The sequence below is a fragment of the Lontra canadensis genome, unplaced genomic scaffold (assembly GCF_010015895.1).
Source record: "Lontra canadensis isolate GAN:19392208 unplaced genomic scaffold, GSC_riverotter_1.0 scaffold202, whole genome shotgun sequence".
NCBI classification, from domain to species: domain Eukaryota; kingdom Metazoa; phylum Chordata; class Mammalia; order Carnivora; family Mustelidae; genus Lontra; species Lontra canadensis.
This window is the reverse complement of record NW_022631196.1, coordinates 849,923-863,709: the sequence shown is the minus strand read 5'-3', so window position 1 is coordinate 863,709 and position 13,787 is coordinate 849,923. Positions and strand designations below refer to the sequence as shown.

At 48.5% G+C, this 13,787-nt stretch overlaps 1 protein-coding gene across 8 annotated transcripts in view; it reads right to left on the bottom strand.

The window, feature by feature from the left end:
• The window catches only part of ZNF536 (zinc finger protein 536), a 419,891-nt gene that overhangs the window by 145,201 nt on the left and 260,903 nt on the right, over positions 1–13,787 (bottom strand). For 4 of the 8 annotated variants that reach the window (XM_032848403.1, XM_032848404.1, XM_032848406.1 and 1 more), the window contains 2 exons: positions 8,926–9,078; positions 3,485–3,571 (listed from right to left, as the gene is read on the bottom strand). In XM_032848403.1, coding sequence (XP_032704294.1) covers positions 3,485–3,571; positions 8,926–9,078 — 240 coding nt within the window. The remainder of the gene's footprint in view (positions 1–3,484; positions 3,572–8,925; positions 9,079–13,787) is intronic. The other 4 variants (XM_032848409.1, XM_032848410.1, XM_032848411.1 and 1 more) reach the window with 2 other exon arrangements.

The window sequence follows — 13,787 nt, the reverse complement described above, 5'->3', positions numbered from 1 at the left end:
CAGAATAGGGGCGTCTGGGTGGCTCAGTCGGTTAAACGTCTGATTCCTGATTTCAGCTCAGGTCATGATCTCAGGTTTGTGAGATCGAACCCCGTGTCAGGCTGCGTGCTCAGCGGGGAGTCTGCTGGAGATTTTTCTCTCCCTCGGCCCCACCTCCCACCCCACGCCTGAGCTCTCTCTCTCTCTCAAATAAATAAATCTTTAAAAAAATACAATGAAGTTTGGAACAGGCCTTGGCCTCCACTGTTCCAGGGAAAACAGGCCATAGCTGAGAAAAAGGAAGAGCTCATTCTTAGCATCGGAGTCTCCAAGCATCCAGGTCCTGCTAGATGAAGGGTTATTTAGTGAGTTTTCAAGGGTTATTTTGGCTGCACATGACACACACAGGCTCTAGAAAGCCCTCCACTGGCCTTTGTCTACCTCCCGCTCACACCAACGGAAGGACCCCTCTGCATGGTTCCAACTCCTGCCTCGCTCCCTAAGGCTGTGTCTGGGTGATGCTTCCTAGCACCCCAATTCCCAGAGAAATGCTCCAGAGCTAAGTTCTAGGGGACAAATCCACCCCCTTTGGATTTTTATGTTAAAAAAACCCAAAATCCTCACTATTATTTTCTTTATAACCCTGAAACGATAACTACTATGGCCCTCTCCTTGAAACCCTCTGTCCCTCACCTTCCCGGGCTTCGTCCCTGAGAGGGCAGAGGGGATGACAGAGGGTTCAGCCCACAACCAGCACCCCCATGGCTATGTTCCTGGCCAGGCAAACCCCGGCAAGGAGTCATCCAGGACGGGCGTCTCCTGGACAACCCCAGGTAGCCCGAGGGGCTCGCCGTCCATGGGAAACCTCCTGGCGGTTACCCAGACAGGACTCCCCGCAAGGGCACATTTCAGAGTGCTGGGGTTGGGGGTGGCAAACCCCTAACAGCAGCCTGGACTAGGTGGGGAGAAACCCGTCAGCGCCGTTAGCAGGCTTTGAGGGTGGTCAAGCCCTATCTCTCAGGTTTGGTGACCGACAGCTACCCGGTCTCCCGGTGCTTAGAGAGGCTTCGTAGTCCAGGTCTCTGTGACCGGCCACGTGCTTCCACCCCAGTGTGCTGGGCAAACTTGAACGAAGCCCCAGGCTTCTGGCAAGGAATGAGTCAGGTGGCCACCCAGCATTCCCCACACTGCCCCGTGGCACAGGCAGACCCAGACCCTGCCAGCAGCTCCATCTAGATGAATGATAGGCCACTTAGGCCACATATTGGCCCAAATCTACCCAGAGGATCCCTGAGACTGCCCCAAGCTTTGTAGGGGGTCATGAGTTCTCCAGCCGCCTCACGATGTTCAGGATCCGCTGTGTTTTCATCTGCCTGTGGTTGGAACCAGACACTGGGATGTCTTCAGGGACAGGCCGATCACAGGGACATGCAGAACAGCAGGTAAGGGGTAGATGGCTGTCCTAGAGGGCAGCCACCACCGACACCAAGAAGCTGGGGACATGAGGACCTCTGACATCTTCTAAGAAAAGCCCCACACCCAGATTTCTACGTGCAATATCCTGGTTTTTCAATGGTGGCACCTGCTTTAAAACCTCAAACATCGCCAAGGGCCCCAGCACTGTCGTCTACAGTCCAGGTCCACACAGGGCAGCCCGTTTGAAGACTGGATCAGGGAAAAGGATGCCAAGTACTGAGCTATTCGCCTACTGGGGAAAGCAGGTGAAGACACCAGTGGCCTTCTCTGGGGGAACCTCTCGCAATATTTTAAAGGAGTAAGATATGGGCACAAACGGTACATTTCTAGAAAAGAGAGGGTTGCTCAAAAAGGCCTACTGAAATAAAAAAATCATCAGTTCATCATTCCAACAGACTAGTGAATTACTGGAAACATCTCACATTAAAGCTGCTACCCACGGACACATGGCACAAGATGTATATTCAACTTTGGGATAACATTGATAACTTCTCCCGGTCTCTGTACCATAAATTTTTAGAAACATATGACCGAGGGGTTTAATTAGTTCATTGTACCTATTTTTACATGAGCATGTCTTTCATCATGCTGAGCCTCTACATTGCACTAGACGAGCCCAAGGAACCTTCACTGTTCCGGGGGAAGTCAGTTTGGCCCTCGTTTGAATGGAGAGAACCCCCAAGAGCACCTCTCTGAAAAGAGCAGGTGGACTCATGCTACTCTTCTCGGAAATCCCTTGGGGGAGCTCTTAAGGAGGGCTTCCAGCTTCTAACATGTGTGTGTGCTAAATCTCTAAAAGTGTTTTAACTTTTAAGTCGAGTAACCGAATATTCCCCCGTATTTGCATCCTCTATTTGATATTTATTTAGTCTTTCTACATGTCTTTACTTAGTTAATACCAGGAGAGATAAATACGGTGGTGCCTTCTCAGAAGAGCTTCAGTACATTAATATAAATTGTACACTAATTCCCCCAAAGCATATATATGTTGTAAACCTGAAGACTTTTCACACAGCTGCTTATTGCTAAACAGTGCCTTGTCCAGAAGGGGACAATCTGTGTCTCTAATTGCTGTCACTGAAGCCGAGATTCATTATGTGACTTTCCCATTAAAATGTGAGCATTAATTTGTATAATGAAATATCACCCACTGCAGTGTTCATTAGCCATGCCCTACTGTATACGGCACATTGTTAGCTACCTAGAAACTGTAGTTAATTTCACTAATGGATATTTCCCTACTTAGTGTTTGGTAGGAAATTTATACTGTAACATTACCTCTTAAACTTTTAAGGAAATTTAAATTCAATCAATTATTTTCAACAAAAGTTTGGGATGTCATTAAGGCCGGAACAGCAAGGTTGGGGGACTGCGGAGGAGTAAAATGGGCTTTTCGTTCATCTTAGAAATGAAAAAAAAAAAAAAAAAAGGTAGAATTTTAATTCAAAACAAAAAGGGGGAAAAAAGAATTATTTTTTGGGCAAGCAGATCTTTTTTCCCCCCCGTCATTATTCAGGTGGTTGTCCCCCACTAATGACAACAACACATGCTCTCCTTTTAGAAAAAAAAAATGGGGAAAGCCCCCATTTTAGCCAATCTATTTTTGAATATTTATTCAGTGTCCTTTCATGACCATTTAAAATAGCCTGGTTAACTTAAGCCAGGAGAGGAAACAGAGAAGCATTAAAGGTAAGGGATGTGGACATCAGGGGTTAGGCACCTGGGTTAGGCCCACTGAACTCACATTTTCACCCACATCTAGAGACCAGCTGGCCCTTGGGAAGCTCTTTGAAGATGAAAGATAGTTTCCAAATCGGCATGCAGTGGTCATTTATCGTTTTCTGACACGGCAAGTCATTCCATCCCACCCTCCACACTTCCAGGTGCCACAGTGGCCGCTTCCCTGCCTCCCTGCCTCCCTAACCTCTCTGTGCTGATGGGGAAACTGAGGCACGTGGGGTCAAGGAGGCCTGGCCGCAGGCCAGTCTGAGTTAGGGGTAAAGGAGGAGCTGGGGTGTACAGTACTTCCCTTTTACATCGCCGGGAGGCTGCGTCAATACACCTTGTGGGTACAAGTCACTTCCTTTCCTCCCGCTGGTTATGGTGTGGACACACACTGTCAAAGAAATGTTGCATTAATTCCCTAAAACAGGCCCAAAAATCCACCCAGAAAAGTAAAAAAAAAAAAAAAAAAATCAATACAGCACAGCCATAAGGAGACAGATCTGGATTGCACCCTGCAGTCAATGCCAGGAGACTTGGAGTGGGTCACTTCCCATCTCTAGGTGGCCCCTGGTCAGCGGGTTGCTGTGAGGGCTGAGGAGGGAAATCACGTGCAGGGCTCGGCACAGTGCTGGCCACTGTTAATACTATTGTTCTTATTACCTTGTCCCTATTGGCCGCATTTTCCTGCGGCCAGCTGGTAGCTACCATACTGTGTAGACACAGCCTCGGTCAGGAGCCAGGACGATCTCGGCCCCCGCCTCCAGCTGGGCACACATCCCTTGGAGGGTCCTGCAGGACATAAGGGTGGTCCTTGCCTGGGAGTAAGCATGCACTCAAGAGCCAATGAGGGCGCCCCATCCAGTGTCCGCGTCACGGAGACGCCCTCCCGGCAGGGGTGAACAGAGCTGGGCGTGCCCACCGGCCCACCCTGCCCACGGCCAAGAGCCCTTGAAAACCACCTCTGGCTTCCCTGTGCAAATCCATTTTCATAAAGAGGTTCTCAACTCCGGGCTGGGCCAATGCATGTAACACATCAAAACCAGATTAATAAACCACTCGCATAATTTGAGAGGGGGAAAAAAAACTAATGAGATTTATTTTTAATTAGTCCCTGAACTTTCGTGCCTCCAAGTTTTCATGAGTGAGGTTCCTTATTACATTTCTCTACAATGGTCATTCCGGAGATGACAGGGAGCCTCCCAGGGAAGCCAACGCACAGGGGAGCCGTCGGAGGGGACCCAGTCTGGGGTCCCGCGGCCAGCAGGTGGGGTGACACACGTCTGGGTCTCGTGTGGGGGACACACCCCCCTCCAGCCTTTCAGAGACCGACTGATCAGCACATGCCTACCTCCTATATGCAAACTGGACACGCGGGGCTCTGGGGGTCTCCCTGAGACGGAGCTGGAGGAGGGGGCAGGGAGGGAAAGAAGGAAGTGCATTTTCAGGCAGCCCATCATGAAACGACTGTCCAGCCTCGGTCAGGGGCCACCTAGGAGACATCCCTGCCTCCTGTAGCTCATTAGGATTAAACGCTTGCTGCTGTACACCTATGATGGTTAATTTTTTGTGTCTACTGGTCATGTGCACCCAGACATTTGTTCACACGTTACTCTGGGTGTGTTTGGGAGGATGTTTCCAAATGAGATGAGCTATCTGAATGGGCTGACTGCCCATTCAGATAGTAAAGCAGATTGCCCTCCCCAGCATGTATGTATATGGGGCGGGGGAGGGGGGAGCTCATCCAGTCCATTGGAGGCCCTAACAGAACAAAAGGTTGAGTAAGGGAGAATTCACTCTCTGCCTGTCTTCCAGCTGGGGCTGCCACCTTCACCTGCCTGTGGACTTGGCCTTGGACTGGGACGTTCCCCATTGGCTCCCTTGGGTCTGCCAGCTTGCCTTGCCAAATGCCAATCCTAGGATGTCTCAGCTTCCATAACTGACTGAGCCAATGCTTTACAATAAATCCCTTTACATACATACATATATATGTGTGTGTGTATATGTATACACTATTTTAAAAAAATATAAAAAACATAAATATTTATATATACATATATATAACCTATTATTTGATTATCTATAATATATCATACATATACATAGGACATATTGTTCATTATACATACCATTTCTCTAGAGAGCCCTGACACCATTTCCTTTCTCAGCCTGTGCTGATGGGCTCTGAATTCAAATCACTGGCGTGGACATCAGAAGACCAATGACACACATCCAGCGATCGGATCTTAATTGTCCCCAGAGACTATGAGAAACGGGAAAGCAGCTCAGCCTCCCTTGGGTGGGCAGGAATCAGCATCTGTCCCGCCAGAGTCAGGGTGGGGTGGCCTCTGGGATGTGAGGCCCCGGGGTCCTCCGCGTGCCTCCGTCCAGCCCACATGGATCTGGCTGTGGCTCAGGGGCCGGCAGAGATGGTTTAGCTCCCGCAGGCTCTCCCGAGCCCCCAGGTGTTCAAGGCAACCTGATGGGGCATCTACTCAGCACCTCCCTAATACACAGGTGTCGGGAGGAGGAGGGCAGTAGTGGAGTTAAAAAAGGAAAGCGGTTTTTACCCGTGGCTGTTATATGATCGAGACGGCTCATAAAGATGGAGCAGAACAGGAAAACACGGTGAAGGTACCACCTCATCTTCCGACCAATTAAAACATATTTATTACACACTGGATTTTTAAATGTGCTCGCATGGGTCCATTATGGAAAAACTTCATGAGATGGTATTTTGGAAAACACGGATTCGGTTTCACAGGCGGCTGCCCGCTGGCCATGTCGCTTCAGAATCCAAGAACACGAAGAGAAAGGGGCGAGGCGGCATAGGATGCCCCCACAACCGGAGCCCAGGGTCCCCTGGTTCGTTAACAAATAGCTTGATTTTGATTTTTAATTGCTCGTGTAATCTACACTTCAACATTGTCGTAATGGATGTTTATTTTGGTGATTTAGAACATGTAACACTTTCTGCTCTATTCAAATGCACGAGTATAAGCATTTTCCAACTTCTTTGTTCTTTGATAAAAAGGAAATTGATCTTTATCTGGTTACCATTCTGCCTTTTAAACACAGCAAATGCTGTTTCTGAGGGGGGCTGGCGGTGTGATGTTTCCATGGCTTCTGTCATTTTCTCCCTTATTCCGGGAAGTTTCCAGAATGCCTCTGTCCACAGCCCTGTCTTGCTTCTCTCAGCGTCTCCAAAGACTATGGTCACACACCTCAGAAGTTTGTGAAGCAGAGGAAGTGGAAATTTGGGGGAGAAATAACTTTTACCAGGCTTTAAAACTTCAAAAGCTGTATCCGTTTGCATCCACCCGTGTTCAGTGGGACTCCCGCCAGGTTTGGTCCTGCTTTACTGGAAATATTCTGCAGAGTGTCTACCATTGCTGATGGGCCAGCTGATGAGAGTTGGGCCCCGCGGGGTCAGCAAAACTCCTGGTTGGGAGGCACTGCCTTTTCTTTCCTAACCCACACTGCCTAGGAGGGCAGACTCTGCTGCAGTGAGCCACCAGCCACATGGTAAGCTTGACCCAGGGGCCTGGGTCTACATCTAATAAAAGGACAGTACACAGGACACGCCTGGCCAGGTGTCCACACTCCTGCAGACAGCCCAACAATGGGTGCCCCAGGAAGTGGATTGTCTTCCACTTCCTGGCATCTGTGTCCCCTCCTTCCCCAACTACCATCACAACCCAACCTGAGGAAGAAAGTGGATATCGGTATGATCTCAGAAGGACAGATATCTGAGCTGTCTCGTCCTGAGCCCGATCACTGGGAAGACCTCACTGAAAAGGGGACTCTGCCAAACTCTGAAAATGAAGGAACAAGCCAATGCACCTGTCTGGCAGAGAAGTGCAAAGGCCCTGAGGCAGACACTCAGGAACCCCTCACTGAGCTCTGGGGGAGAGAGTCTCCCATCTGAAACTGTCGTCATATCATGGCTTCCAATGGGCTCATGTGTACAGGTTGCCTTTCCAAAAGGACCGCAGGTTCCCCGGGGAAGGGTCCATGTTCCTCACTGCCCTTGTCCCCTCCATGCCACCCAGCACAGTCCAGAGACTACAGGAAGAAGGTCACTCACTTATTCTCAAGTTTGTTCTGACATTCAAGCTTTCAGATAAATTTATTGTGTCCCTACTATGTGTTAGGGGCTATGGTAGGCCCTAGGGTTCTAGAAAGTACAGCGATTAAAAACATGGACAATATTGCAACCCTCACATTTGACTTGGTGGGAGACAAACAGCGCCTAAGGAAATGAACCACTGAACTGAACAAGATAATTTCAGGAAGTGCTAAGTTTAGGAAGAAAATTGAACCAGGGGTCCGAGGGATATTTTGGACGGGGTAATCAGACATGGTCTCTCTGAAGCACTCCCATGCAAGCTAAGCTCCCAGTGACCACCTGGAGGAAGAGCATTCCAGGGGGACAGCACGGTGGGTACAAAGGCACTGCGGTAGGAATTGGCTCTCTGCACTGGGGGAGCCCAAAGAAGGCCATGGGGTTGGAGAGAGACGAGGATGAAGAATGGCGCAAGATGGGTCAGATCTCACAGGGCCTGGGGGAGGGAGCGAACAGGTGCCTTGTCTCTCTGCTGTGGATGACTCTAGGAGAGAAGGGCTCTGCCGGCTGGGAGGGATGGACAATGGTGAGGCTTAACCTTGCCTCGGCCATGAATAAAGATGGCAGCCCACGGCCCGCTGCCCCCCATTCTCAGGGCTCTCCTCTCAGTGTCAGGGAGATTTGCGGGCACCAGGTGAGGTTCCAGGTGAGGTCCTCCTTCTCTTTAACCACACGCTGCACATGAGGCCCACATGCACTAAATATCCTGCACAACCCTGAGCTTTATTGATTCCTGGGGAAATAGACCACAATTATTTTTGAAAATAGATGGCATATTTGTCTATCCTCTGAAGCAGCTCATACTCCAATAGATAAAGTGTCAGGAGAAAAATCAAAGAAAATGGAGGTGTCCATATCTCAGATAGATTTTTTTTTTTTTTTGTATTGGCAATGTGCAAACAACTAGCAGAAAAGCTACAAAAAAAAAAAAAAGAAGAAAGAAAGAACGAACGAAAGAAAAAGAATAACAGAAAGAAAGAAAAGAAAAATGACCAAGGGACAAGGCACACAGACCTCCAAAATGTCCTCATTTCATACTGCTAGGAGGACTCGGAAACAGGAGAAATGACCACATGGTCCAGCAGCCCTTTCACCTGTTTGATTAAGAGCACCTCCACTTTTCTTTTGAGGGGACTCAGAGCAGAGCCAGTTCTCCATCCCGGGCAGTGGGTTGCTGCCACCAGGCCGGCCTCTGGTGTGGGCCCGGAACCCCAGCTGGGAACCTAGGAAGGGAGCTCCCCTGTTCCCTTTCATACTCAGAGTCTGAGCCCAGCTCTTGAGCTTTGCACCTTCAGGGCCCCTGGTCCATGCCAGGGCACGAGGTGTCCTGCTCCATTACACACATCACCAAACCGACCCTGCGACCATGACCAAGCATCCTCCTCCTACACCCGGGCCACAGGGGGGTCTGTGTCTACCCGCCCAATGCGGCTCAGGAGGGAGGCTGGCTGCGCAGCGATGAACCGGGGCGGAAGGACCCCGCGGGGTCCCCCCACCGCAGCGGGGTCCGGCCCGGCCCACGGAGAGTGCGGCGGTGCTGGTGGCAACACAGGGGGTGACCCGGGCCCGGGAGCTTGGCCCCTGCTGGACGCTGCGCACAGCGACGCGCCCGCGCCTCTCACCTGTGTGTATCCGCAGGTGCACCTTTAGGTGATGGGATGTCCGGAAGGTCTTCCCACAGTACGGGCAGTCCTTCATGGCCGAGCCCAGGCTCCTGTCTCGAAGCAGTGAGGGCTGCTGGACCCCAGCGGCTCTCCCAGCCTCCTCGCCGATGTCTGCAGCGGAGAAGAAACGTTCTCACATCACTTCAGCACGTCAGAAGCTGTTCGCACCAAAACTGCTAACACCACACAAAGTTAAACATGTCAATACTACACCTGTCTATTTCATTCTTTCAATCTGACAGAATGCTGACAATTCATGTATTTTCTTGTTATTCTCTTAAATTATTTCATCTTTCCCATCATCATTTTAAGCAGCATATGGTACCTTTATATTGAACTGAATTAAACAAGAAAAGAAACAGCTGTGTCAGCAGCTGGTTTGATTTCTTCTTTTGCTTAGCTTCTATTAAATATTTTTTTTCCAAAAGTTTAAAAATGTTGGTGTTTGTTGAATCTGATTAATTTGTAATATGGACTAGCTGGTGAGAGCTCGCTATAAGATCGAAATCACATTTGCATTATATCTAGCAACAAATGGGGAAAAAAATGTGTCTCGGCCGAGTCCCGAAGACATGCAGACATACAGTTATTTTGGGACAGGAAAGACAATTATCCACAACTGATCATTTCTTCCTTGTAGAGCTTGGTATCCATCGCTGGCTGCTGTAATCTTATGAAAGGGAGAAGAAAAAGTATGGAAATGCGATTCCACAATTAGCCCATGATAAACATATAGTGACATATTCAAAGTCATGTGCAGAAACTCAGCTGCAAAACTCCCATAAACTTCGAGCCAAGCAGTTAAATCTTTGTGCAGTGACTTGAGAACTTCCTCTGTAAAGTATCAATACAAATTTTCTTTCCTGCTGTTATTTGTTATGTAACCCAAACCATTAGAAAATGGAATAAAATTTACATACGGCTGCCTTCTGCACAGAAATGATGGGACATAATAGTAAATAAAACCATGAAAATATCTAGTGGTTGGAGGATATGTTATTGCAATACCAGAGGCCCGACATCGCACTGCCAGAGAGCCGACATTCAGGGAGCAGGGTAGGAGCCGGGAATCTGCAGCTCTTGGGAGGGGAGGCACTGGAGCCCTCTCCTCGGGCCTCCCTGCAGAGCTGGAGGCTCACCCCTAGCACAGAACCCAAGCTCCTGGGGCTGGCAGGGTCCTTGATGCCACTCCCAGCCCACCCTCTGGGCCCCATGGTGGATCTGCTAGGAGAACAAGGGGACCTTCTCAGATAATAAGCAGACTTATGAGTTCTGCAGAGAAGCAGAATAAATAAGATTTGTACCTTCCAAGCAATGGAAAATGCAAATTGCTTTTATTCTACAACATCCGTTCCTGGTGTTCTCCGCTAACAGCCAAAAGGGACAGACTTATAGGCCGTGCACAAGATGAAGGCAATCACATTTAATTCTTATTTGGATGTTGGCTCCAAGCAACCGTGGAAACCCTTGGCTTCAAGTGTCCTCTCTGCATTTGGGTTAATGCACAGCGATAGCATCACCCTGGAAAAGTTCTTTGAAGGCTCACTTTTGATCCCATGCTTTCCAACTTCTCCAACCAACCTTGGAAGAGCTCTTCAAAGGGTCTGTCTGCCCAGCAGTCTTTGCCCTCATAATTTTGCACAGATAAAAGGACTGGGTCTACAGGCATCTAGAACCCAACCCACCTAGCACCAGCTTTCTGGTCAACCACATGAATGTGTTAAGGGGGTATTGAGTCGGGGAGGGGGGACAAAATGATCTATTTTGCCACTTCATGGCAAACCAGTGTCCCCCTACAGTAATAGTGAGGTGCTCCATAGCCCATAGGTTAGGTCCATGAGGGGCTGCTGCCCAGGGAAACAATGGCCAGATGTCAATTTCAAGTCAACCACACCTTGGGTTGAAATAGTTGGAATGCTGTTTCCCACTCACCCTCCCACCCCCAGCCACGCCAATCCCAAATGTGTTGCATTTGTCCCCCCAACATTCTTCAGCTTTCCTTTTGTGGGATTATGAGGTCAACTTAAAATCACAAAGAGCCAACAAAACAAAGAGGCAGCCCATGGAATGGGAGAAGATATTTGTAAATGACACCACAAACAAAGGGCTGATATCCAAGATCTATAGAGAATTCCCCAAATTCAACACCCAAAAAACAGATAGTCATGTCAAAAAATGGATAGTATGTCTTCTCCAACGATGACATACAAATGGCTAACAGACACATGAAAAACTAGCTATCAGGGAAATTCAAATCAAAACCACATTGAGATACCACCTTACACCAGCTAGAATGGCCAAAATTAACAAGACAGAAAACAACAAGTGTTGGAGAAGATGTGGAGAAAGGGGACCCCTCCTACACTATTGGTGGGAATGCAAGTTGGTGCAGCCAGTTTGGAAAACAGTGTGGTGATTCCTTCAGAAATTAAAAATAGAGCTACCTATGAACCTGCAATTGTACCACTGGGTATTTAGCCCAAGAATACAGATGTAGTGAAAAGAAGGGCCACCTGTACCCCAATATTCATAGCATCAATGTCCACAATAGCCAACTGTGGAAAGAGTGGAGATGCTCTTCAACGTAAGAATGGATAAAGAAGATGTGGACCATATATACAATGGAATATTATTTGGCCACCAGAAAGGATGAATACCCAACTTTTGTATCAACATGAACAGGAGTGGAGGAGATTATGCTGAGTGAAATAAGTCAAGCAGAGAAAGTCAATTATCCTATGGTTTCACTTACTGGTGGGGCATAAGGAATAACATGGAGGACATTAGAAGAAGGAAAGGCAAACTGAATTGGGGTCAATCGGAGGGAGAGACAAAGCCTGAAAGACTGTGGACTCTGAGAAACAAACTGAGGGTTTGGGAGGGGAGGGAGATGGGGGTTTCGTGAGCCTGGTGGTGGGTATTAAGGAGGGCACGTATTGCATGGAGCACTGGGTGTGGTGCATAAACAATGAATCTTGGAACATGAAACAAGTAAAACAAAATTAAGATGTTAAAAAAAAAAATCACAAAGAGCCTGATTAAAATTCCGCCAAGTGCTCCCTGCGACATAGTTAAGATACCCTATTTAAGGGAGGAGGCCAACAGCTGTCAGTTTGAATTATAAGCAGAACTAAGTGCCCCGGATATTGGCTTCAGGACAGAGGTGGTAGGCAGGCGTGGACTGTTGACATTTAATTCCTGCAAAGCCCCATGTTGCACCATCTGCCCGTGAGCCCCTTCCCCAGAGCCTTCCTCCAACAGAGCCCATTTGTGAGCAATGGAAATGTGGGAGGGAGAGAGCATGGAGGACAAACTTCTACTGTGGTTTTCGGTGAGTCCTTGTCCAGGGCACATGATAGACCAATACATAGATAAGGCCCACATTCCAGTCTGGAAGGTTCTACGGAAGCTGAGGATGAGAAGGGCCTCACTCTATGTCAGTCTAAGTGATGGCCTGTATCTGTTTTCCTTTTATCTTTCTATCTTGGACATGTGTGGCCCAATAAAAAGAATAAATTTGTAAGATAAACAGCTTTCTTTGCAGATTTAAGAGCCTAATTTTCACTCTACACAGAAATGGTGTTTTATTTTTTGTTTTGTTTTGTTTTGTTGGAGGGCCAGAAAGCCTATGGCATTGACTCTTAGACTAATCCAACTAGAAAAAACAAACTCTGAGCTACGATGAAGGGGAGTTGTGGGTGGTCCCAGGAAGTGTCTGGGCGGCTGAACGCCAAGGACAACCGTGGCTGAGGAAGCCTGGCCACGCCGCACCCTTGAAGGGCCTGTGTGGGAGTGGGTGCCCGAGCCCGGATGGGTAGCAGAGAGCACGGTGTGCCAGACTCGGTCCAACCACACTGGGGACCCAAGAGGACTCCTTCTCTACCCAGAGTATAAAAGCACAGACAGCTGTCCTCCTGCGAGGCTGCCTAGAATGGAGCCCCCAGGCTTTCATTGTGGTCCCACAGCGTTGGTCGCTTCATAGGACCTGCTTAGAGATGGACCGGCCTTCCCAGCCTCTCCAGGACACAGGCAGTAGAAAGGAAGAAGCATGATAAAAGTCATATTCGTCATCCTTCCTCAGACCATTTATGGATGGGTTCCAGATTTTTTTTTTCTTTTTAAGTCCTTTTCCTAAAACCTTCAGTATCTCTTCTCCCCGATCAGACACTTGCTCTAAGTGTGTTGGGTAGATGGAAAGTGGTCAGCCTCAGACCTGTCATCTACTCCTCCTGGTTTATCTGTGAAAGAAAGGCCAGTCCGTCCTGCTGATTCCTAGAGGCCAGGGTGTCCCCAGGACCAGGCATCTGGCTGCAGACTGGGAGGCCAGATTTAGCCTGGGTGGGTTCTAAGCCTCATGTGATGGGGAAACGGCAGAGAAAGAACTCCAAGGGCTCCTGTTTCATTTCTTGACCCCATTAAATATGAGCTCTATTCTTCAGAAACGGATGTCCTATGTGGATACAGCAAATGATACTCCAGAGGGACACGGGGCGTCTGCATAACCCTTCCAGAGTTTTGACTTAGAACAAGTGAATTGTCCACTCGAATCAAAACCCCCACAAGCTTTCTCCTATTCCTACAAGCTGATATTGGCTTGCTGAGAAAGAGAAGATGGACCTAATCACTGCAAGCTACATTTCAAGTATATGTTATTAGGGGGCAAGGGGACATAAGACAAGACCTTTCTGATTTTGTCATCTCAAGGTCAGACACCATGCCTCTCACATTTCCATCTGCTTATTCTAATCCTCCAAATGTACAGCAAGATTGGCCTAGATCAAGGGGACGTTAAGGTGCATTACCTCCCCCGCCCCCCTTAG